The 23,721-nt window shown below is 47.6% G+C and overlaps 1 protein-coding gene across 2 annotated transcripts in view; it reads right to left on the bottom strand.

The window, feature by feature from the left end:
- The window catches only part of P2RX1 (purinergic receptor P2X 1), a 574,124-nt gene that overhangs the window by 389,819 nt on the left and 160,584 nt on the right, over nt 1–23,721 (bottom strand). Inside the window, exon 1 of one of the 2 annotated variants that reach the window (XM_086954810.1) lies at nt 14,354–14,750. The exons of the other annotated variant lie outside the window; for it this stretch is intronic. Coding sequence (XP_086810936.1) covers nt 14,354–14,490 — 137 coding nt within the window. The 5' untranslated portion in view covers nt 14,491–14,750. Of the gene's footprint in view, nt 1–14,353; nt 14,751–23,721 lie in introns of those variants that run through there. 2 annotated transcript variants of the gene reach the window in all.

Raw genomic sequence — 23,721 nt, 5'->3', positions numbered from 1 at the left:
CCTGGGCAACTTCCGCAGTAGCCTACTAGAGGGGGTTGCTCAGACCGCGATTAAACATAAAAAAGTTCTGGTATTGGGCGACTTAAACCTACACCTAGAGGATCAAGGACACAAGGAGGCAGAAGACGTGCGTCTGGTCCTACAAGAACTACAATTTAAACTTCTAAGTGTCGCAGCCACCCATCAAAAAGGGCACTGTTTGGACCCCATTTTTGCAAGCTGGGATATGATTAAAGTTCTCACTCCATGTCAGCTTCCATGGACCGATCACTTCCTGGTCCCTTTTCAATGCTTCTACCACACTACGAAGAACATTGAACATGGGAAAGGAAACACTAAGAAACGCAAATGGAGATTATACTCCAAAGAAAAATTTATAAACGTAATTCAGAAAGCACAATTCCCCCTGCCCACGGATAGTGAACAGGCGAACAAGGACTTTAATCTACTTGTTACCTCCACCTTAGACGAGATAGCCCCAATGTGCAAAGGTAAAACCAAAGAGGGCAGACAGCGTACTGCCCCATGGTTCACTATAGAACTACAGCAACTAAAATCGAACTGTAAAAAGCTAGAAAGGACCTGGAGAAGGAACCCAAGTGCACAAAACAAAACCAGCTATAGCTCATCCCACCGTAGCTACCAGTACGCGGTGCGTAGAGCAAAAGCTAAATACTTTCAGACACGGATCGAGGACTCTGAATGTTCCTCACGAGAACTGTTCAGGATCTACAAAGAAATCTCTATAGTTTCCAGCTCCAATACCCCTACGAATACCTCCACAGAGGGTTGCAATAAAATCGCAGTCTTTTTCTCCAATAAAGTTAAAAAGATCTACACCTCCTTCTCAAAACAACCAGGAAAGGGTCTAGACTTCATAGCAGACAGTCCATCGACAGCCCCTGAGTCCACACTGCGAGATTTTAACGTCCCCACAGCTGACAAACTAACAAAGATTTGTCGAAGTGTGAAGTCTGGTTCCCCTAATGATCCGGCCCCGGCCTGGGTATTTTCAGAGGGCCTAACAGCCCTGGAACCTCACATTAGACACGTCCTACAAACCTCCTTCTCCACTCAACGGGTACCGATGGAATGGAAGAAGGCCATAGTACTGCCTATTAGAAAAAAACCAACAATAAGCCTGGAGGTTCTGGAAAACCTCAGACCCATTTCCCTACTGCCATACGTGGCCAAGGTGGCTGAGAAGGTGGTCAACGCTCAGCTCACTGAACACCTGGAAAAATGGAATGTACTCCATCCTTCTCAATCAGGTTTCAGGGCGGGCTACTCCACGGAGACAGCCCTCCTTAGAGCTACTGAGACCTTAAGAGCAGGGGCAGACGCAGGTCACACTATGGCCTTGATTATGCTTGACCTTAGCGCAGCATTTGACACCGTAGCACACTCCATCTTGCTACGGTGTCTACAAGAAGCCGGGGTCGTTGGTCCTGCGCTGGGCTGGCTGCAATCGTTTCTGACGGAAAGATGCTTCCAAGTACAGCAAGGGACTTGCCGATCAGCGGAGGTGTCACTAGACCAGGGAGTGCCTCAGGGCTCGGCTCTTAGCCCTACTCTTTTTAATCTATATATGGCCTCACTAGCAAAAGTGGTACAGTCCTATGGGGTGGAATTGGTGTTGTACGCTGACGACACCCAACTGCTCATCTCCCTATCACAAAACACCTCCAACACCCCCCACAATTTCAAAGCATGTATGCAGGCCCTAGCTGAATGGATGGACGCCCACTGCTTAAAACTTAATGGCTCCAAAACGGAGGTGTTGGTGGTAGGGGGAAAAAGGGAAGACTGGTCGGACGAATGGTGGCCTACATGTCTGGGTCCTACCCCCATACCATGTCAGGAGGCAAAGAATCTAGGGATCTGGATGAACCCTGCTCTCTCTTATGATGGCCACATTAGGCGTCTTGTAGGCAAATGTTTTGGAGTACTAAAGACTCTAAACAAAACGTTAGACCTCCTCCCTCTATCGGCCAGAAGAACATTAACGCAAGCACTAGTAACCTCGCGTTTAGACTATGGCAACGTCTTGTTCCTAGGGGCCACCGAAGGCAGCATAGGTCGCCTACAAGTCATACAAAACTCCGCTGCCAGACTGGTGCTAAGAAGACCCAGGAGAGCCAACTCAAAAAAAGCACTGGATGCGCTTCATTGGCTACCTGTAAAGAAACGGGTGCGCTACAAGTGTCTCCTCTTCTGTCACCGTATCGTCTGGGACAGATCACCGACTTATCTCAGGGGCTTAATCAGCAGATATGAACCTACCAGGTCCCTTCGATCAGAGGGCGCTGGACTGCTGAAAGTGCCTAGAACTAAGAAGGCTAGAATGGGTGGACGCTCATTTGCACTCCAAGCAGCCCAACAGTGGAATAAACTCCCCTGTGCACTGAGACTGGAGAGCAACGAAACGCGGTTTAGGACCCTGCACAAAACTCATCTTTACTCCTCTTAATCCGGGCCATCTGTATGCTGATTTCTTGGACAGTGTTAGCGTGGGGACACGCCGTGATGGCGTTACTGAGCGCTCTACAAACTCGATATTATTATTATTATTATTATAATTTGAAAATACAGGGATATAAAAAACCGAATATGCCACTAATTTCATGAACAGAAACAAACACTCTAGTTCATTGATAATCTGAATCTTAGGACACATTTTAAAAACACTGAAACGCTAAAAAGAGTAAGCTCATCCTCCAACATTTGCAATCTTAACAGGGCTGGTCTGCACTGTCTTAGTCCCCAGCTTTTGAGTAAATTAATAATGTACCGTCTCCTGATTGAGGTATAAAATTTACAAAACATAATACAGTGTGAAGTCGTTTGTTGTGATACATCGTCACAAGGACAAAGGGGCAAGGATTCTGACCAAATGTTCACCTCAGGGAAGGTCACCAGTCTATAGAAACTGCCCCCCCATTAGCAGGTGAGCAGCATCCGGGTAAAACAGCTCAATGTAAGTATTAAATATTTCTGTAAGCCAGGACCATCTAGCAACATATGATTGTGAATGACAGATGATTTCTTACCCTCCTGATGCCACCTGGAATCTTCCAGGTAAGTAAGACAGGCCTCTTTCAGTTTCTGCCTTGAGACGCCAGCCATGCTAAAAGGGTTATCAAAGTAATCCTGATGGCCTATAGCTATTAAAAAGAGTCTCACATACCTTAACCAGTCTATTTTCATGCACCCTTGGTGAGCCAAACAATCACTGATAATGTCCCTATTTAGCCCTGTCTCCTGTGAGACCCAAACCCTGTGCCACAACAAGACCGGGCTCACCTTGATGAGGTCCGGCACATAGACTATGCTCTTTATGACAGACGTATGTGGAGGTTGACTTTGGTACTGCTCATAGGTACCATAAAAATGCGTTTTCACACGCCTGGATTTTACTTGTATCCGTGATACCCCAAACGCCTGCCCCATAAATTGCCGTGGACACATATTTTGCCTTATAAATATCAATAAGGATTTTTACCGGTCTACCTCCTAATTTTATAGCAAAATTTCGCACGGAGCCAATAGCACGGGAAAAAGCTAGTTTCCTAGCAGTTGCCGCTGTGGCCCAGGTCCCATTGTTGTCGAAATTAATGCCTAAATAAGAGAAGGTTTTAGTTGTGTCTATCTTTAACCCCGCCAAAAAAATATTACAACGCATATTACTTTTCCTTGGGCAGGACATGCTAAAAGTCTTGCTGGTGTTCATTTTTAAGCCCCGTGCTCCCATAAAGTCAGAAAAAGAGTTAAGTGACCTCTAGAGACCCAATTGCTTGCGTGCCCTAATGATAGCGTCATCCGCATTAGCAGGATTGGAACTGGTTTCCTTTTTACCTGTGGATAATCATGCCTATTTTCAGTCAGGTGGGATGCTATATTGTTTATATATAAATTAATTAAAAACTGTGTCAATATGCATCCCTGTCGGACGCCTTTCTTGATTGGGAATTTAGAAGTACATTCCCCCTTTATGCCAAAACGGACTTTTGCACCTGCCCCACGGTACAATTCCTTTATAAAGTTTATGATGACGGGATCAATTTCTAGGTGTGAGAGGGTTTCCTATAGTGCTTCATGACTGACACAATCGAAAGCAGAGCTTAAATCGACGAAAGTCATGAAAAGTTTGTCCCCTTTAGCAACCCCATATTTGCCAATCAGAATTGGTAGGTTTAAGCCCTGCTCTACTGTGCCCAAACCTTCTTTGAAACTGTACTGGTAAATAGAGAGCGCACCCGTGTCCACTGCCCACGACTGTAGTCTATTTAAAACCACCCTTCCAGCCACCTTCATTAAAGAATCTAGTAAAGATATGGGCCTATAAAATTTAGGGCCAGATGTAGGAGCCCTAATACCGGTCGGAAACGGCCGATTTCGGCCGCTTCCGACCGGTATTAGGCTTTTCAGATGTAGGGGGCCTACCGAATCGGTAATTTTACTGATTCGGTAATTTTACCGATTCAGTAAATATACCGATTCGGTAAAATACTGAATCGGTATATTTACTGAATCGGTAAATCCATATGTAGCTGACACTCCTAAGAGTGCCACAGGCCCTTAAGAGTTGGTATTTTACCACACAATCCTATTGTGTGGTAAAATACCGAATTCAGGTGTGCATGCACATCTGTGCATGCACACCTGTGCCATGTGACACACAGACATGCCCTTAGGGCATGTATGTGTGCCACATGTCACACAAGCCTGTACTTGGGGTGCTAGAGGGTGTCAAAGTGACACCCCCTGCACCCTTGCAGGATTCGGTATTTACCGATTCGATAAATACCGAATCGGTATTTCCCATTGATTCCTATGGGCTTCAAGGCCCATAGGAATCAATGGGCAATACCGATTCGATATTTACTGAATCGGTAAATACTGAATCTTACAGATTCGGTATTCCTAAATTCGAATTACCTAAATCTGCCCCCTTCCCATTTACAGACTCTTAAATACCGTTTCGGTAAAATTCGGTATTTAAGAGTCTGTAAATAAGAATTACCTACATCTAGCCCTTAGGGTCTTGGTGATCACCCTTTTTAAAAATGGGGATCACTATGCTTCCTGCCAGGTAGTTATAAAGCCTATATTATTTGAGCAATTTAACACGTTGGTCAGGAGAGGGGCCCATAACTTAACGTTTGATTTATAAATGTCGACCGGAACCCCGTCCGGCACTGGGGCTTTTCCTCCTGCGCTCTCAGCTTGTGCCACTTCAATCTCTGAGAGTTCAAAATTTAAGTCCAGTGGAAATACTCCTGATGTAGTGCATTCTACGTCTCCTGCCCTACCGGCAACTGCTCCCCCTGGTTGAGGGTCCCTTTCGTATAGGCTGGTAAAGTGATTAACCCAGGTTGCTTCCTCTATCACTAAATCGATACTATTGACCTTCTTCTCCCGGAAGAAGGGGGCATTAACTGCCTTTCAGAAGCTAATATTATCTTTCTGGGTACTCGCTATATATAGGGCCTCCCAGGCCTCCTGTTTTAATGCTTTTTTCCGTTTCCTAACCGCCATATTGTATGCACTTCTTGCGGTATGGATGTCTATCGCATTTTTGGGTATTCTCTTGAGTGCTATTTTTAGGGCTCCATGTGCTTTCGAGCATTCTAAATTAAACCATCCATTATTTTTTATCATTTTGTCTCCTGCTCTCTGTCCTCTCCAGGGAATGATTAATCTCCTTGGAGATGTGACTGAAGGCCAACATCACAGCTTCAGGTTTGGTTGATTCTGTAAGGCAAATATTAAAATCTGCTGCTCTCTTGATGATTATGTTCTGTAGAAAGGGGGCAGGCTCAATTTTACTCCACTTAAGGGCATACCAGTTACTCTTTGCTAATTTTAGCCTGTGGGAATAGAGGTTATTTACCACTCCACTACGATCGTTCTTAGCCTTCCTGACTTCTAAAGAGAAGCTTAATGTATAGTGGTCGCTGATAGCAATTTCGCCTGTTTTAAAATCCACCAGAGATTGTATAAAACTACTCGAAACTAGGACGAAATAATTTGGAAAGCCCCCGAGGATATTGGAATTGTGGTAAGGCCTGGGGGGCCCTGCATTTGCGAGCACGCCAATTGTGAGTCGGCTGCTTTGGGCGGCTGTTGGCGGCGATTATTTTAGCAGGAACAGTGGATCTGTGGAGAGTGCCCCCCCCCCCTTTTTTTAAATTATTATTGCCTTTTGATCTGCAAAGGGCCCTGAAGCTGTGCTGGTTCTTTGTACTGACAGAGGTGCACTGAGACCGTTGTTCTGCTTCCTGGGGGCCCGGCGGCGAGTCCTGGCTTGGAGAGGTGCCCATCCGAAGGAGGTCACTAGGTGACGCGGAGCACGCCAGGCCGGTTTAGACTTCTTTGTGCAGCCTTCCTACAGCAGCCTGACCCGGTGGTCTCGAGGTTCTGCTACTATGGGGCGAGTTGACAGAAACCAGTCAAAACTCTCCTTTGGCCCAACTAGGTCGAAGGCTGCGGACTCTCCTGTCAAAGAGGGCGCCTGTGGTCAGGATCAGCAGGAGGAGACTTCCTCACAAGATATTAGCGGCCTTCTGGTGGCAATGGAGAAGAGCTTGCAAGGGGGCATCGCTTCCTTGGGTACTAAGATTGATACCCTTACATATCTCATGGATCGCATGGCGGAGCAAATAGATAAACAGGCGGAACGGATTGATATGTCCGAGCGGAGGCTGACGGAAGTAGAGGAGGCTCATACTACCCTGGACACAGAACACAAGCAATTGGGAAAGGTTCTTCAGATACTCCAGGATAAGACAGAGGATTTGGAGGCGTGCTCTAGAAGATGCAACCTCCATATTACCGGCCTTCCGGAGACTACCCAAACGGGCAATATGGTACTGTTCACCGAGCGCTTATTGAAATCGCTGTTGGGCGACAATTCCTTCTCTGGGATGTTCGTCGTGGAGAGAGCTCACCAGTCGCTGGGCCCGAGGCCTAAGCCAGGCGCGCCCCCCAGGCCAATAATTGCTAAGATATTAAATTACAGAGATCGTGATACCGCACTCCGTTTGGCCAGGGAGAATCAATTTTTTCCAATGAAGCGACAACTGCGAGACTTGGGAGTGGACTACGCAATGTTATATCCGGCGAAGCTGCGGGTTAATCGGCAAGGGTGCTCGATGATCTTCACTGACCCCAAGGCACTACAGAAGGCCTTTAAGGAATGGCGAAGGGATAAACGATTTGGGGGTATGTCGAGGATATGTCGACGCACTGGATGAACAAGACTGAACTGCTGCTTGCCTACGGTCTTTTGCGATGGGACTGTTAGATTGGAGGTACTGGATGGTATAGAGTCACAGGTGAGGTCTTAGGGGCCTGGACTATGGGGAATTCGAAAGTGTCCAATTGAAATTCAAGGGTCACTCTGGGGCCTCGACCTGGGTTGGGGTGGCCAGAAGCAGCTGGTAGTGCGATCTATCCTAGAGGTCCCAGTGGACATGATGGTTGTTATGAGGCTGGGCACTGTTATCCCCTGCAATAGTTAATACTGTTCTGCATGATGACTACAAGCCCTGGGTACTGTGGCGGGGAAGACCCAGAGGTGGGAGGTGAGGTTCCACACTGTTACTGAGTGAGATGTGATGGGGGTGTCCCACGAGGTATGATGACATAATAAATACCATGATGCACCATGCTGATATACAGGCGGATCAGGGAGATGGCTTTTTACAGTCCGGTATAGACTTTTTGTTGACTGCGAGCTACCTTCACCCTCATGTGTATCACACTTGTAAACGGGCAGCGATGTATGTGGTTGGTTGGGGTCGGTTGTTGAGGATGGGTTGTTTTTCGCGGCCTAGTTGGGGTTGGTCAGGCGTGGAGGGACTGGAGCAGGTAGTTGAGGGGGGGCGGGTGGGCAGATGAAAGTGACTAGTTGTCACAGTGGGGAACCTGTTTATTTGATTGTTATTACATGTTCGTCAGACATCGAGGCACTGTCGAGGCATGGCATACACCAGGCACCTATCTTTCTGATAACACACTATGACCCAGATGCAAACGGCTGACCACACAAACATTGCACCCAAGCAGTCCCCCAATTCTCTGGTTCTGCTAACTTGGAACGTAAGGGGCCTTAACGACCAACGTAAAGCCAGGAAGGTCCTTCATTACCTCAATAGACACCAGGTGGATGTGGCCTTATTACAGGAGACGCACCTTCGCCCGGACAGCCCGATCCTACGCACTAGAGTTCTCCTGGGTAATGTACACACTGCTGGACTCACTTCGCATGCCAGGGGGGTACTGACGTTGGTGAACCCGAAAGCTTCCCTATCACTGACGCCAATGGAGACAGACAGGAAGGGACGTTTCACTATCTCTAAATGTAGTGGTAAGGGTCTGGAGCTATGTATGTTTAACGTGTATGGCCCTAACTTTGATCACCCTGCCTTCTACACGACTTTGGCAAATAAGGACACACTGCATGCCCAGGGATCCCTACTCTGGGGAGGTGATTTTAATTTGACCAGGTGCCCAGAGATTGATAGGTCGGATGGACAGGACAGACACCCTTAAGCCTCGTCCAGAGTCCTGGAATCCTCCATGGTAATATTGGACCTCTGCGACGTGTGGAGACAGGGACACCCCACACTGGGAGGCTACACACATTACTCCACCCTGCATGACATTCACACGAGAATAGATTATTGGCTGGCATCTTCTTCCCTGGTTCACCATGTCCGTGCATGTAAGGTATTGCCCCGCACTTATTCGGACCATTCGCCGATTTTACTAACTATCGAAGCGCCTAAAAAGCACATACCTCCGTTTATGTGGCTTTTCCCTCCCTATACCCTATTGGATGGCGCGTTTCGGGAGGAACTAGCATCTGCCATAGAATCGTACTTTGATACGAACGTGGGCTCCGTTGATTCCTATTTGACTGTTTGGAAAGCTTTTAAGGCATACATTCGAGGATTCACTATCTCTAAACATGCAGGGGTACTCAAATCGATATGTGACCGATTGAAGAGGTTGGAGACAAAGCTTGGGGAGTTGGAAACCCGAAGAGTGAAAGACAGGAGCGAGCTGCTGACGCAGGAGCTTACACAGACACTGGACGAGTACAATGAGGTGGGGGATGCCGAACTTAAACACCTGGGGAAATACGCCACAGCTAGAACGTATGGAGAGGGGGAGCATCCGGGAACGGTGCTGGCGCAGCTTGCCCGCAAGCGTCGGGACAGAACGGTGATACCAGACATGAGGGATGTCATGACAGATTCGACCCTAACCGAGGAGCAGGTAGGAGAGAGGTTTCGAGAGTATTATGCCACTCTGTACGCCTCAAGGGGCCCTGCACCAGAGGAACGAATCTTGGACTATTTGATCCACATAGAGCTACCTTGGCTAACAGATTTGCACCGGGGTTCTTGGCTAGACCGATTGAACGGGAAGAAGTGGTCTGGGCTTTGTCAGGTGTGAAGGCCGGCGGCGCCCTGGGAAGTGATGGGTTAACAGTTGCCTTCTATAAGGCTTTTCCTGACCTGTTGATTCCACAATTACTTACACTTTTTGAAGAGATCTGTGACTCGGGGGAAATGCCGCCCACCATGCGGTAGGCGATTATAGTGGCCATTCTTAAACCAGGGAAACCGCCAGGGGACTGTGTATCATACAGGCCGCTGTCTTTGCTGAATGTGGATGCAAAAATGTTGGCAAAACTCATAGCAAACCGTATTAGCCCTATGGTTACCACGCTAGTCACTCTGGAACAGGCTAGTTTCGTGCCTACCCATAACCTTACTTATAACCTCAGAACGGTGTTCGCTGCCATGCAGCATACACGGGCGAAGGTCCCTGCGATAGCTGTATTCCTGGACATAGAGAAGACCTTCTACTCTGTTGAGTGGCCTTTTCTACACCTCGTTCTTGCCCGTATGGGGGTGGGGACTCTCTTCCTCCAACTACTGGCGACGCTGTACTCCTCACCCAGTGCTCGCATACGCATCGGCTCGATGGTCACGGACCCCATATCAATATGCAGGGGCACTCGGCAGGGATGCCCCCTCTCGCCAATTTTATATGCTTTGGCTGCAGAACCGCTAGCCTGCGCCCTACGCGAATACCATGGACACAGAGGAGTGCGATTCTCAAACTATAATATTATCATCTCCACATATGTGGACGACACCCTTTTGTATGTCAGAGACCCTGAGGCACACCTTTCTCCAGTTCTGCGAGAGGTGGTACTGTTTAGCTCTCTGTTGGGTATTCATCTCAACTGGAATAAACCATTAATGTTCCCGCTCACACCGGCCACAACTTGGGTGGAACCAGAGTATCCACTGCAGTGGACCACTGACGGGGTGTGATACCTAGGGATTCAGCTACATACAGACTCAGAAGTGGTGCTGAGAGAGAACTATGGAGTTGCGATCTCCAAATTAGAAGATGATATTGAGAGATGGATAGCCTTACCCTTATCCTTGTTAGGGAGAGTCTCTCTAATGAAAATGATTATTCTACCACGGTTCCTCTTTTTATTTATTAATATTCCTATGGTCCTGTTCAAAACCTTTTTCAAGCAACTGACATCTCTGTTGACGCGACTAGCTTGGGCTGGTAAACAGCCCAGGGTGGCTTGGAAAGTTTTAATCCGCCTGTATTCGGCGGGAGGGCTGGGAGCCCCCGATATGGAGCTCTATTACAGAGCGGCGCAGTGTGCTCACGCGTTTGGTTGGATGCATGGCCCGGTGGAAGCCCCACATATCCGTATTGAAACAATAGTAGCTGATCCGGTTTCCCTCCCGACTTTACTGTTCTATCCCCGAGATCGCAGAACGGGACTCATGGATTAATTGAACTCGGTCACACATGCATGGCATCATTTGCTGGACGTACAGGCTGGCAGCTTACTATACGCTCCCTCTGCCCCTATACACTGGTGTCACTGGCTAACACCCTGCACGGAGAAGGGGGTGATCGCGGCACTAAACTCGCTGGGACTACACACTATGGGGTACCTCTTCGATGGTGGCACTGTACGAACCTGCGCTGACGGAGGAACCAATTACGACACTGTCACGATTTCAGTTTCATAGGGTGAGACATGCCCTCCGAGACCTCCTTGGTGATAACTTGTCCCATGTAATCCAGGCCAAGTCTCCGGTTAAACTTGTGTCCAGGATATACGGTATAGCGCTCTCTGAGAGCCAGACTGACTACTCCAAGCCGTGGCTGGAATGGCAGAGGGACCTGGACGTGGAAATGACGGACGAAAAAGGGTTATACTGCTGCTCAAGCAGTAAACGTATATCACTGAATGGGAGACATAGGCTGATCCACTTTAAATTTCTTAATAGGGTGTATTACATCCCTGAACGACTTCATAGGTACGGATTGCGTGAGGACCCGAGTTGCGAGCGGTGCCGGGCACAAATTGCGGGCTTTTTGCATGTGGCGTGGTCCTGTCCGGGAATTGCCCAATTCTGGAATAAGGTGTATGCGGAGGTGAATCGGGTTACGTCCCTTGAGTTGTCCCCTGACCCGCTCCTCGCACTACTAGGTTACTCCAAACCGGTCCATAAGAACCTTCGACGGCTGGTTGACATGTCCTTCCTCTTAGGTAGGAGATGTGTCGCTCTTTGCTGGATGCGGGGCCCCGTGCCTACTCTGGAGCAGTGGGCTAGGGAAATGCTCTTCTGCTGCACACAAACAGAATTATATAGCGAACTGATGCCTCCTCATAACAGGCCTAAGAATTACTGGTCCCTGTATCTGAATTCAAGACGAGAAGGAGATGTGGCAACGGGCGGAGATACAGCCACGTCTATAGGGGTAGAAAACACATAAACAGACACATCCTGAGTTTGTTGATGGGACCTATGACCAATATTGTTACTTCTCTAAGCCAATCCATACACGGGTACAATAGAGATGAGACTTGAGGCACGAACCCGATGTTAGCAACAGAGTGGGCGACAGACGAACGTTATGGAATAACAAGATCTCAATTGAATACATAATTTGTGTGTATTTGCGACCTGCGTCTACAGTTTGGACTGCGACAAAGATGTTCTGATGTACTGTCTGATATGAACTGTTTCAAGTTTGGAGGTCTTTGTTTTTGCCTAGTAACTGCTTAATATTGTCTCTGCGTTCTGTATGCCCATGGATATGCCAATAAATAAATTAATTAAAAAAAAAATATTATCATTGGAATTCTGCAGTATCTCAGGTTTCGCCATTGCCTTAGTTATTCCCGGTCTACTTGGCACAAGAATTTTGTCTTCACAATCAATTAGAACTTACTTGATCTCTCCTTCAACAAGGGTATTCCCCTGAGAAGCCCTGATGAAGTTCTCCATGAGACTGAAACGCGTTGGCTGAAATTTGCTGTCTTTTTGTGAACCATTTAAATAGTAAAGAAATTTTAGATATTCGCAGAGCAAATTTCTGGACATTCTTTATATTCCTGCGCACACCATTTAAGCACAACTGCTAAAAATGTATCATGTTATCTACTCACATTTATTTGCTCACTGGCCTCTGTGTCCTTCCAATACACAATGTTCCACAAATCAATTTTATTTTTATCCTAAATAACAGAAGAGGTCTTTCATTTCAGATTTAATGGTCAATTAATCCAAACTTGAACTCCTGTTACCCCAAGAGAACTTTGGTCCCAAGTAAATCTGTGAAACTATGGAACCTTTAATAGACCTTTAGACCCAGATCTCAGTTCATGGGAATATAGAGGCATGTGAATTACATTTTAGCTACAAAGTGCTATTCAACCAGAGAGGTTCTTGGATCACAAGTATAGGGCCTGAATTTGAGTTCCACAGACGGGTTAGTCTGTCGCGAACGTGACAGATATCCGATCTGTCCTATTATAAATGTTATTGAATGTAATGCACGTATAATATAGTGAAAAGGATATCTGTCATGCTTGGGATGGGGTAACCCATCCACCAAACTCCAAATCAGGCCCGTAGTCTTTTAATAAGAAGAACTGGAAACAATGAGTCCGACCTCCATACCAGAGTTACCAGGACCAATGAGACTTGTCGACATCGGCCTTGAGCCATCAGCCTAATGATCATCAAAAAGAGGAGAAAGGCATAGCCCCATATCTGGCTCCAATCCTGGAAGAACGCATCTGTTGCAGGGCCAGGGGATCTGGTCTCCAACCAAACAACTAAGGAAACTAATCAGCTAACCTGGAAGCGAACAGGTCTACTTGGCAAGGACCCATCTGGCCATATTAGAGTGAAAGAGACATGGATCGAGCTTCCATGCGATGAAATCTGTAAGGTTTTTACAAGTACCAATCCACAACTTGGTTACCCATGTACCGGGCCACTTTAGCAGACGGAGTCTAGTTTGCATGCCACGGGTGGTAAATATCATCAGGGTCCAGCATGCCCTCAGGTTCTTTTTCCCCTAAATTAACCTCACTAGAGGTGGCTACAAGGGCTAGGGATAGCTTTGCTGAGTACGGGTGGAGATCTCCTCCTTCGCATGAACAAACATTTCCTAAGTTTTGCTGTTCAACAACAGTCCAGAACCATGCATGGGAAGCGAGCAGGTTTGCAGGCGGCCTCCTTGGAAGGTCAAAGGACTTTTGTATTGGCTGCTGTTCCTGCTGTGCAGAGTTCTCAATAGCTGTTTTTTCCTAGGGTAATATGTTTGGAGCAGGCCCTCTAAATCATCTCCTACCAATTATGGAGGTGAACAGGAAGTTACTACTACCCTGTGCTGGAGTAAATTTCCGATCATTTACAGGGTGGGAAATCATTGGATCAGTTTGTGAATGCCCACAAACGTACACATTTGCGAACATTCCCAAACTTCCAAGGCAACCCAAGTATTTGAACTTCACACATCCCACTCCTTGGGTAAGATTTACGACTGCTGTGAGCTTTACACTCCCTCGAAGAGCTCCATACTTGTAGATGGGTTTGCATCAAATAGTTAAATTTAGCCATAAACATATGTGTAGTTCTGTATGATTGGAGTGTCTTCAACGGTTCGAGCCAAAATGAGTGATGTTAGCACTTTTACCACACACCTACATACATAGTACGCTATCGCGCTTTTTAACTAGCTCGATAATGTTTTGCAGTACTTGTATGAAGAAAATGTATTTTATAAAGGTTTACGTACTGTCTTTTTATGTTTTTATAGACGGTTACTATGGAATATAAACTAAAAAAGTATCGCACGGTGCACTATAAGTTCAATAATTAATAAAGCCTCAGCCACACTCTGCCTTCTGTCTGGAGTCCCACTCCTCAGTCCTGCCATGGCGTGCCCAGTCTTTGCTGGCGTGCCCAGTCATTCACAGACCCTGCACTCACTCACTTACCCCAGGATGTAGACAAGGACGCCAAACTGGACCAGGCGGAAAGTGATGCCCACTAACTTATCCCGGACCAGCACCATCCGAGGGGTGTCATATTCGTAGAAGAAATCTGCGAGATTTGCCCGGACCCGGTGCTTCATGGCGCTGCGTCGGCAGAGTGAGGGAACGGAAGCGGCGGGGATGCCAAGCTCTGCGCCTCGAGCCTGCCTCGGGAGGCGCGCTGGGCTCACAGGGTGGGGTCCGTCATGAGTGAACAGCGCTCTGTTTGCACACGAGTTGGGCTTGTGGGAGCCTTAAAGCTATCGACACATCTGGAGAATGTCGCCACAGGCTGCAGCGGCATCGCTCTTATGCAGCGCTAACCCTGGCTGGCACGCTTCCTGTCCATACATAGCCTGGTGGGTGGTTCTCGGGGGAGTGTGTTAGAGGCAGGACCCTCTGGCCCCCAGAGCCTGCCAGACCCCTGATAGGCAACAAGCCGGAAACCGAAGTCTTCAGGAAAGAAACACTTTTTGGGAAATTCTTTCCAGGAAAGATGCGCATTGTTTTACCAGGCACGATTTAAAAAAAATGTATTTTATGGTTGAAAGCTATCAAATATATTTGTAAATTACCCCGTTGAGTTTTCACTTTCTAGTATTAACCCCGAGGTCAGCATATTTATTTATTTATTTATGCGATTTAATATAGCGCGAACTTTACCCGAAGGTGTCAGAGCGCTTTACATAAGAACCAGTTGAAAAACATAAGGATTTAGGATTACATGCGTTACATAAAGGATACAAACAGAAAAAATTGCAAATGTTCAAGATGTCAAGTCACACAAGGAGGAGATACAAATGGATATACCCTAAGAGTCACATAGGAATGGTAGATAGTACAAAGGTCCCTCCCTTTCTGTGTTGAGTCTCAGATGTATGCTGAGTGACAGGGATGGCGCCTCTGTATGAGCCACTCTGCGCCTCACTGAGAAAGCAAGTAACAGAGTAGAAGGGGAAATGAGCGCTTAGAAGCAGTGGACAAACAGGGCTGGGCACCTTCCACGGAGCACTCTGCAGGTTCTAGGACATTGCGTGTTATGTTATGTTGTGTTACGCTATGATGTCACACCTTGCTGTCTTATGCTATGTTGTGTTATGATGGATTCTATTTTATGCTATGTTATGATGTCAAAAATTGCTATTTTATACTATGATGTGTTATGATGGGTGCTATTTTATGTTATGCCCTTATATGGTGCCATGTTATGCTATGTTACGCTGAGCAATGTTTGCCATACGAAGTGTTTCTACATAGTGTAGCGTTTTTCCAGTCACTTGGCCTCTTAGCGCTTGTGGCGCCCGCTGAAAATCCCATCTGCAGTAGTAAGCAGTGACTTCGAATAACACTTACAGTGGTGTGCAGCAGGCTGCTAACATGTTGCTCTTAGCGAGTGTTGCATGTGGTCCCAATGGTGTGCAGCAGGCCGCCAGCTTGTTGGTCTAAGCGAGTGTTGCATATGGGCTCAGTAGTGTGCGACGGGCCGCCAGCTTGTTGGTCTAAGCGAGTGTTGCATGTGGTCTCAATGGTGTGCAGGGGGCCGTCAGCTTGTTGGTCTAAGCGAGTGTTGCATATGGGCTCAGTAGTGTGCGACGGGCTGCCAGCTTGTTGGTCTAAGCGAGTGTTGCATGTGGTCTCAATGGTGTGCAGGGGGCCGCCAGCTTGTTGGTCTAAGCAAGTGTTGCATGTGGTCTCAGTGGTGTGCAGCGGGCCGCCAGCTTGTTGGTCTAAGTGAGTGTTGCATGTGGTCTCAGTGGTGTGCAGCGGGCCGCCAGCTTGTTGGTCTAAGCGAGTGTTGCATGTGGTCTCAATGGTGTGCAGCAGGCTCCCAGAATGTTGGTCTAAGCGAGTGTTACATGTAGTCTCAAAGGTGTGCAAGGGCTGCCAGCTTGTTGGTCTAAGCGAGTGTTACATGTGGTCTCAGTGGGCCGCCAGCTTGTTGGTCAAAGTGAGTGTTGCATGTAGTCTCAATGGTGTGCAGCCGCCCGCCAGCTTGTTGGTCTAAGCGAGTGATGCATGTGGTCTCAGTAGTGTGCAGCGAGCCGCCAGCGTGTTGGTCTAAGAAAGTGTTGCATGTGGTCTCAATAGTGTGCAGCAGGCCGCCAGCTTGTTGGTCTAAGCGAGTGCTGCCTGTGGGCTCAGTAGTGTGCGACGGGCCGCCAGCATGTTGGGCTAAGCGAGTGTTGCATGTGGTCTCAGTGGTGTGCAGCGGGCCGCCAGCTTGTTGGTCTAAGCGAGTGTTGCATATGGGCTCAGTAGTGTGCGACGGGCCGCCAGCTTGTTGGTCTAAGCGAGTGTTGCATGTGGTCTCAACGGTGTGCAGGGGGCCGCCAGCTTGTTGGTCTAAGCGAGTGTTGCATGTTGTCTCAATGGTGTGCAGCGGGCCGCCAGCTTGTTGGTCTAAGCGAGTGTTGCATATGGGCTCAGTAGTGTGCGACGGGCCGCCAGCTTGTTGGTCTAAGCGAGTGTTGCATGTGGTCTCAATGGTATGCAGGGGGCCGCCAGCTTGTTGGTCTAAGCAAGTGTTGCATGTGGTCTCAGTGGTGTGCAGCGGGCCGCCAGCTTGTTGGTCTAAGCAAGTGTTGCATGCGGTCTCAGTGGTGTGCAGCAGGCTCCCAGAATGTTGGTCTAAGCGAGTGTTACATGTAGTCTCAAAGGTGTGCAAGGGCTGCCAGCTTGTTGGTCTAAGCGAGTGTTACATGTGGTCTCAGTGGGCCGCCAACTTGTTGGTCAAAGTGAGTGTTGCATGTAGTCTCAATGGTGTGCAGCCGCCCGCCAGCTTGTTGGTCTAAGCGAGTGATGCATGTGGTCTCAGTAGTGTGCAGCGAGCCGCCAGCTTGTTGGTCTAAGAAAGTGTTGCATGTGATCTCAATAGTGTGCAGCAGGCCGCCGGCTTGTTGGTCTAAGCGAGTGCTGCCTGTGGGCTCAGTAGTGTGCGACGGGCCGCCAGCATGTTGGGCTAAGCGAGTGTTGCATGTGGTCTCAGTGGTGTGCAGCGGGCCACCAGCTTGTTGGTTTAAGCGAGTGTTACATGTGGTCTCAGTGGGGTGCAGCGGGCCGCCAGCTTGTTGGTCTAAGCGAGTGTTGCATGTGGTCTCAATGGTGTGCAGCGAGCCGCCAGCATGTTAGTCTAAGGAAGTGATGCATGTGGTCTCAATGGTGTGCAGCGGGCCGCCAGCTTGTTGGTCTAAGCAAGTGTTGCATATGGGCTCAGTAGTGTGCGACGGGCTGCCAGCATGTTGGTCTAAGCAAGTGTTGCATGTGGTCTCAATGGTGTGCAGGGGGCCGCCAGCTTGTTGGTCTAAGCAAGTGTTACATGTGGTCTCAGTGGGGTGCAGCGGGCCACCAGCTTGTTGGTCTAAGCGAGTGTTGCATGTGGTCTCCGTGGTGTGCAGCGGGCCGCCAGCTTGTTGGTCTAAGCGAGTGTTGCATGTGGTCTCAATGGTGTGCAGCAGGCTCCCAGAATGTTGGTCTAAGCAAGTGTTACATGTAGTCTCAAAGGTGTGCAAGGGCTGCCAGCTTGTTGGTCTAAGCGAGTGTTACATGTGGTCTCAGTGGGCCGCCAGCTTGTTGGTCAAAGTGAGTGTTGCATGTAGTCTCAATGGTGTGCAGCGGGCCGCCAGCTTGCTGGTCTAAGCGAGTGTTGCATGTAGTCTCAATGGTGTGCAGGGGCCCGCCAGCTTGTTGGTTTAAGCGAGTCTTGCATGTGGTCTCAGTGGTGTCACCGGGCCGCCTGCTTGTTGGTCTAAGCAAGTGTTACATGTGGTCTCAGTGGTGTGCAGCGGGCCGCCAGCTTGTTGGTCTAAGCGAATGTTGCATGTGGGCACAGTGGTGTGCAGCGGGCTGCAGTGTTTTGGAACCTTGAAATTGTTTAATGAGTGGGAGCGAATGGGTTAGGCTAAGAAGAGGAGAACCGCTCATTACTCATGTTTAGCCAAAATTGTTTTCTTAAATGTTCTGACTTAGCACACATCACTGCTGTTAAGAAGAAGGGGTGGGCGGTAAACCAGTGGCGTCACTAGGGGGGTGCGGGGGGTGCGGACCGCACCGGGTGACACCCCTCACATGGGGTGACACCATCTGGTTACGTTACGCTGTGTAACACAGCTCTGCTCAAAGGTGAGGGCGAGTGTGTCTTCTGTGTGTCTCACTGCTTACAGTTTAACAGAAATGTACCTGAAACGCGCTGCAGCATAATTAATGACCACTTTCAAGACGCTGTGCAGCGCAACTAGTTTGCGGGCGGCTACTGTGCGAATATAGTGACAGAGATCCCTTGTCACAGTGTTAAAACTGCTCCTCTGATAACATGAATTGTGCCTGCTATATAGTGTGCTCCGGTGGTTGGAAAAAGCGCAGCACTTCCAAGTAGTAGACAGTCAGTGCAGCGTATTGCTTTTATGATTTCCATCGTAGAAATGTTATAAGGGACAAGCAAGGGTGGTGGATTGAGGATTCACACCTTCCCATACTTTCTCTCCACCGGAGTGTTGGTGCCATGGAAGAGACGCTTGCTGCTCGTGTGTAAGTGCTGTCTGCAGCGGCACCTATCTTCCTACCGAAATGCATCAATTAGCCGGTCTGTTTTTTGTGGCATAAAATACTTTATTTACTATAACAAGAAGCTCTTTAAACTTGCGCCGCCAAGCTGCTTTCCGTTGCTTTTCACCGGGTCACGGCAGGTCCCACATTGACACATTGTTGCGGAGGAGGCATGTACGGTTGGCGCGCGTGCTGTGGCGGGATGTCGAACTTCCTGCTGCCAGCCGGGCCCCAGGGCACCCAGGAAATTCCCTGCTGCATCACCTAGATTTAGAGGATTGACCACCTGCTCACTTCCTCCAGACCTGGACCTGTGCTGTTGCTGTGCCCCTGCCTACCCTGGCAGAACCCAACTTCTGTCCCAGACTCAGTCACTAGGCCAGCATAAGTCTCATAGTGAGAGCAGGGGCTAAGGCAGTGCATCAGGGCTCGCTCTCTGACTCTCTGAAAAAGAAGCAGGCAAGCGATCTCCGCTGTGCCACACCACCAGCTCCTCTCCGTGGATCAATCATTCTGACAGCTGTAAAGAGATACAGGCGAGTCAGATATGAATTTATTAATCTGCTACTGCTGACATTATAAATGTTTGTTACGAGAATGGGGAGGGGGCTTCAGCTCAACATAGCTCCTTGGAAATGGGCAAACTAATGTTGTCTGTCCGTACTGTGAATGCAGGGCTACCTTAGGAGGAAGTTTTATCTAAACTAGCAGTTTTGCTGATTTCTTAGTAGTGCAAAGTGTTTAACATCCGCTGGACAGTGACACTTCGAAGCAGCAGAGCCTTTATTTTCCCAACGCGGTGAACTTGCTAAGTCAGAGATAAGGCAGGTGATTAATGTTTACCGCTGGAGAGAGGTCAGAGATTTGTCTACTGGCAGTTTTCACTCTCACCATTAGGTAAGGTAGAGGGTTAATATGCCTACTGCAAAGAAGGTCTCCCAGCATATTGTATTGAACTGTATTGTATGTGGATAACTCAGTGGGTCACAGATATTCCTATGTTACATATGTTTCAGCTGCTAACTGGAGCAGGGAGTGGAGTGTGCTGATTATTTAGAACTTAAATAACAGCTTTAAAATCACCTGCTGTGATTTCTGATATGTGTCTATTTCCATGGAGTTCATTGCATGATTTTGATCGCACGACAGTGCCACACATTTAGTTGTTGAATGTCTCTCATAAATCTACTGAATCTATAAAAATGTCACACATACACAATCTGAAACATTAGCAGCTATACTCAAATGGGTGTAATTTTTGATATGTATATCATTCATTGCTTGATTTTGCTCAGTAGAAAGTGTCACTCATAGTCATTGAAATGTCACTCATAATTACACTTAAATTATGAAAATGTCACACATCGCGCTCTGAAACCTTGGCAGCTATGTGTGTGTGTATTTAAATGTATCCTCTAAGTGTCGCACGCACTAATCATGCGTTCATACTCAGGAACACATGTCTCCTATTAAAACTGCAACACCTTTTTGGCATCTTAGAAATGCATAAATGAGCATATAAAATGACGGAATGACCCACCATTTGTTATCTGCGTGCAAGGGAACGTGCGCAGAAGGAGTAAGAAATATTTGGAAAATTTTAATATAGCGCAACAGAGCATGGATTTTATTCGGCAAAAAAAGGCACTCTCTGCTAAATAAGTGGTTCATAAGTGCCACAACCCACTAAGCCTGACCTCATAAGCAAAGCGGAGCGCAGAACCAACGCTCACTGGTATAAATTATTGATGTCGGTGTGTTGGCTAAGGATTAGTGTAGGACGCATTCTGTAAGTCTGCTTTATTATCTTATATACAATAAAAAGTCCCCAAAGTAACTGCCATGTTGACGGAAAAATTTTAATATATGAAAGTTGAGGGTGCAAAATATATTTTGCGCGTCAGGCAAAGTGATATTCGTTTTTAACATTCACTCCACTGCCAATGAGTCAAGACTGGTAACTTGTAAGGGCAATCTTGTCCGTTCTGCCTGTGAGAACGTAGGCAGCAGTTTCATATTGTTTTGCTGCCAGTGCACGAATGCAAAGCATATTTAATAAGTTTATTTTAGTCACTTTCTGAAGAGCCAAGAACTGTGAGGGGTAAACCATGGGGGGTTGGGGGGAGAAGGCGACGAGGAAAGGGTTAAAAGAGCTGCAGGAGGGGGAAGGGGGTGCAGGCGGAGGGGGAGGGATGGTGCAGGCAGAGAGGGAGAGGGTGCAGGCGGAGGGGAGAGATGGTGCAGGCAGAGGGTGAGATGGTGCAGGCAGAGGGTGAGATGGTGCAGACAGAGGATGAGATGGTGCAGGCAGAGGGAAAGATGATGCAGGCAGAGGGGAGATGGGGCAGGCAGAGGGGGAGATGGTGCAGGCAAAGGGTGAGATGGTGCAGGCAGAGGGAGGGATGGTGCAGGCAGAGGGTGAGATGGTGCAGGCTACGGGAGAGATGGTGCAGGCAGGGGGTGAGATGGTGCAGGCAGAGGGTGCGATGGTCCATCCGGTAAGTTGTGAGGGGGTGACACCATGAGTTACCCGCACCGGGTGACACCAACCCTAGTGACGCCACTGCGGTAAACTCTGCTCATTTGGAGCAGGTTGCATAGTTTTGCCCACTCCACTCTCCTCTTGGAACGCAGAGTTCCAGAAAAAGTCCGCCAACAGCCACGTGGCAGAGTTTTTTCTCATGCACAGCGGGATTATTCAACGTTGGTGGTCGCAACAGGTCACTTCGGCTCATGTTGTGAAAACTGCCGCTCATGTTTAGAAAGCTGCTGCTCGAGTAGATAATCTACTTGAGCGGCAGTGTGAAGCAGCACCCTGTAGCGCACCGCGTGGTGCCATTCGCAATGATTTTACAGCGTGAGACAAGCTCCCACCGGTAAAAACCAGCAAGAGTCACACAACATGGCAAACTCCACCGCACGCGGAACTCTGTGGAATCATACAGAGTTTTATGGTAACTCTGCGGAATTCCTTGGAGTGAAACTCCGCGAGTTACTCCCAACTCTAGTTCGAAGCCAGCCTACCATTGTTCTATGAATATTTTTTTTAACTTCTACTGAGTATTACCCCAAGATGTCATATTTCATGACCCTTTTGCCCCACTCAAGGATTTCAATTAAATATAGGCACCATGCTATCTGTGAAACATTAAGTTAAATTCCACAGATGTAAGATTTTAAGGTGTGGCATTTTTCTCCATGTACTATTACTGAATATTTCTAGAAACTATTATTATTCAAAGCTCTCCTGATAATAATATGCATGTATGTGATGCATCCTTGGGTATTGGTTCTGGGCTTACATTGGCTTCAAATGACTAAAAGTGGATATGATATCAAACACTCTTTCACCGTAAATGGCAATTCATGGTTTACCCCTTAAACTACCTTGAGTTCCTCAACAGACTCTAATTGGCTCCTTAGAGTCTAGCTGGAAGTAAAAAAAAAGAGTGTGAGCCAAACAACCTTTGAACTAGGTTTGATTTCTGATCCTGCCACTATATTGATGAACCTCAAAACAATCAGCCGGCAGGACAGTGCCACGTTAGCAAATGGCCTAACAAAGTTTACCCGTTGATATCCAACTTAAGTCTAATATGTATGGTTAGATGCACAATTGAAAATCACACTTTATGCTAAATTTCTGCACTCCATGTGCTGTTAACACCAAAATCTTTCCAAAATGATAGCTGCATTTCAGACAATGGTATTAGCCAAGTGTATCTAAACAATGAATACTTGATGGGAGATGGACCTCAGGATTACCAATATCCAATCTTATACTTTATTTCGGCATAAATACCTTTAAAAGTTTTTCACAAACAACATTCAAAGAGAAACATATCATTTTAAAAGTATGTTATTCGTATAGGAATTTATAAAAAATTGGGATAATGCTGATTAACCCCTTGAGTGCTCAACCCAAGCTCAGCTCTTCATGAGCCACGGTGCTCCAGTGCCCATGACGAGCTCAGCTCGTCATGACCGCGCCTGTGAAATCTAACGCTCGCACACTGGGCTGATTCCCCTGCTGTGCTGAGCGTTCCATTGGAACGGGCATGGTCATGATGAGCTCAGCTCATCATGAGCACCGGAGCGCCGTGACTCATGACGAGCTGCACCGGGGTGCAGTGCGCGCCCCCGCCCCTCAGCACAGCGAGGGTAAACAGCCCCGCACGGAAGGGGTTAAAACATTCAAAATGTCACTAGAGTTAAAAAAGCTCTACAAAAGATAAAAATTAGATAATCATATGTGCAAAAAAGTAAAACAGCCCAGAATCACATTAATCGTAATTACACAATAAAAGGGCCTTGTTGCTTGTTGGCCAGAATACTAAAATCAATTAATGTACAGTTAACCACGCAGAAGACTTGGTAGCAAATCGGTTAATGATGGTGGCTCCCCACCTATAGTGCTTGGTAACATAAGCCATTTAACTGCTGTTAACCACCCCACTGTGTTCTGTACTTCTTCCTTGCACCTTTGTTCTAAAACCCCACATGTGGCCGAGGAACTTAGCAACTGTGCAGACATAGACAGATCCTGCTTCGGATTTTAAAATATGCAAGGCTTCCCGGAAGTACCATGTGCCCAGTTGCTGACAGATGGACTTGATCGATTTCAGTCTAGGGCATGCATAAGCAGGGCAAACAAACAGCACATGGGCTACAAACTCCACAGGAGCCTTGAATCCTGGCCATTTGCTAGGGCACAGATCTTTAGTATGCCACTTGGCTTTTACCGCATACACTGGGAGAGTGTTAAGCTGAATTGGATGTAAAGTTACTGT

The sequence above is a fragment of the Lissotriton vulgaris genome, chromosome 2_1, assembly GCF_964263255.1.
Source record: "Lissotriton vulgaris chromosome 2_1, aLisVul1.2, whole genome shotgun sequence".
In the NCBI taxonomy this organism is placed as follows: domain Eukaryota; kingdom Metazoa; phylum Chordata; class Amphibia; order Caudata; family Salamandridae; genus Lissotriton; species Lissotriton vulgaris.
The sequence above is the reverse complement of the archived record's forward strand: the minus strand, read 5'-3'. Positions and strand labels throughout refer to the sequence as shown.